At 38.6% G+C, this 1,771-nt stretch overlaps 1 protein-coding gene across 1 annotated transcript; it reads right to left on the bottom strand.

Moving 5' to 3' along the window:
• Positions 1-448: 448 nt before the first annotated feature.
• Positions 449-1,118, bottom strand: LOC117083058 (14-3-3 protein zeta/delta-like; the record flags this gene model as incomplete). Its single annotated transcript, XM_033210278.1, has 1 exon — positions 449-1,118. A coding segment is annotated over exon 1 (633 nt), but the record flags the coding sequence as incomplete, so codon positions are not given.
• Between the last annotated feature and the right edge of the window lie 653 nt (positions 1,119-1,771).

Below are 1,771 nucleotides of genomic sequence, written 5' to 3'. Positions count from 1 at the left end.
ATGGAATGAAATGGAATGGAAGGGAGTACCATGGATTGGAATGGAATGGAATGGAATTGAACGAAACATGAAATGGAATTGAATGGAACGCAGGGGAATGGAATGGAATGGAATGGAATATGGATTGCTATTGGATATGGAATGGAATGGACTATGGAATGGAATGGAATCAAATGGAATATGGAATGGAATGGAATTGAAAGGAATGGAATATGGAATGGAATGCAAGGGAATGGAATGGAATGGAATATGGAACGGAATCTAACGGAATGTAATGGAACATGGAATGGAATGGAATGGTTGGAATGGAATGGAATATGGAGTGCAATAGAATGGAATGCAATATGGAATGGAATGGAATATGGATTGGAATGGAATGGAATGAAATATGGAATGGAATAGAACGCAATGGAAGGGAAGGGAATGGAATATGGAATGGAATAAGAGAGCAGGCTTTCTCTGGGCAGTTCAGAATCTCATAATAGAATACAGAGAAGTCAAGGGCCAGACCCAGTCTGATAGGATGTGTTGGTTGCATTTCCTTTTTGCTGATTTCAAAAGCTTCTTGGTATGCTTGTTGTGACCGATCCACAATCCTTTTCTTGTCATCACCAGTGGCAACCTCAGCCAAGTAACGATAGTAATCTCCTTTCATTTTCAAATAGAAGACTTTGCTCTCTGCTTGTGAAGCATTGTGGATCAAGAACTTTTCCAAAAGAGACAATACATCATTGCAGGTATCTCTTAGCTCCCTCTCAATTTTCTCTCTGTATTCTCGAGCCATCTGCTGTTTTTTCTTAGCACCTTCCGTCTTTTGTTCAATACTTGAGATGACCCTCCAAGATGATCTACGGGCTCCTACAACATTTTTGTAAGCAACTGAGAGAAGATTCCTCTCCTCATTGGATAATTCAGCTCCTTGTTCAGTTACAGACTTCATGCAGGCTGCCATGTCATCATATCGCTCAGCCTGCTCGACTAGTTTGGCTTTCTGAACCAGCTCATTTTTATCCATGACTGGATGTTCTTTTTGTCTCCTAGAAGCAAGATTTGAGGGACGTCGTAGTCCCCAGGGTTCCATCTGGTGGTGGGAGTGGACCACAGGCTGGGTAATGAGCGAGGATGGTAGCAGAAAATGAATTACTTTTAAAGAGTTTTAAAGATAAGGGAAAATGTGCAACTAATGTGAGATGCTGGACATGTTTATTTGCTTCACTGTGGTAAAATTTTTACTCTGTATTTATATCCATAACATCACTTTGTATACCTTCAATATACAAAATAAAGTTTATTTAAAATAAAATAAAAAAAGAAAAAGAATGGTATGGAAAGGAATATCGAATGGAATATGGAATGTAATGGAATGCAATATGGAATGGAATGCAATATGGAATGGAATGGTATATGGAACATAATGGAATATATAATGGAATGGAATATGTAATGGAACAGAACGGAACGAAATATGAAATGGAATGGAATGGAACGGAAGGTAAAGGCATGGAATGGTACGGAATATGCAATGGATATGAATATGGAATGGAATGGAATATGGAATGGAATGGAATATGGAACAAAATGGAATGGAATGGAATGGAATATGGAATGAAATGGAATATGGCACGTAATGAAATGGAATGGAATGGAATATGGAAAGGAATGGAATGAAATGGAATATGGAATGGAATAGAATGGGATGGAATGGAAGGGAAAGGAACATGGAACGGAATGAAATGGAATGGAATATGGAATGGAATGGAGGATGGAGTGG

Source organism: Trachypithecus francoisi, unplaced genomic scaffold (genome assembly GCF_009764315.1).
Source record: "Trachypithecus francoisi isolate TF-2019V2 unplaced genomic scaffold, Tfra_2.0 Contig00285, whole genome shotgun sequence".
Taxonomy (NCBI): Eukaryota; Metazoa; Chordata; class Mammalia; order Primates; family Cercopithecidae; genus Trachypithecus; species Trachypithecus francoisi.
The sequence above is the reverse complement of the archived record's forward strand: the minus strand, read 5'-3'. Positions and strand labels throughout refer to the sequence as shown.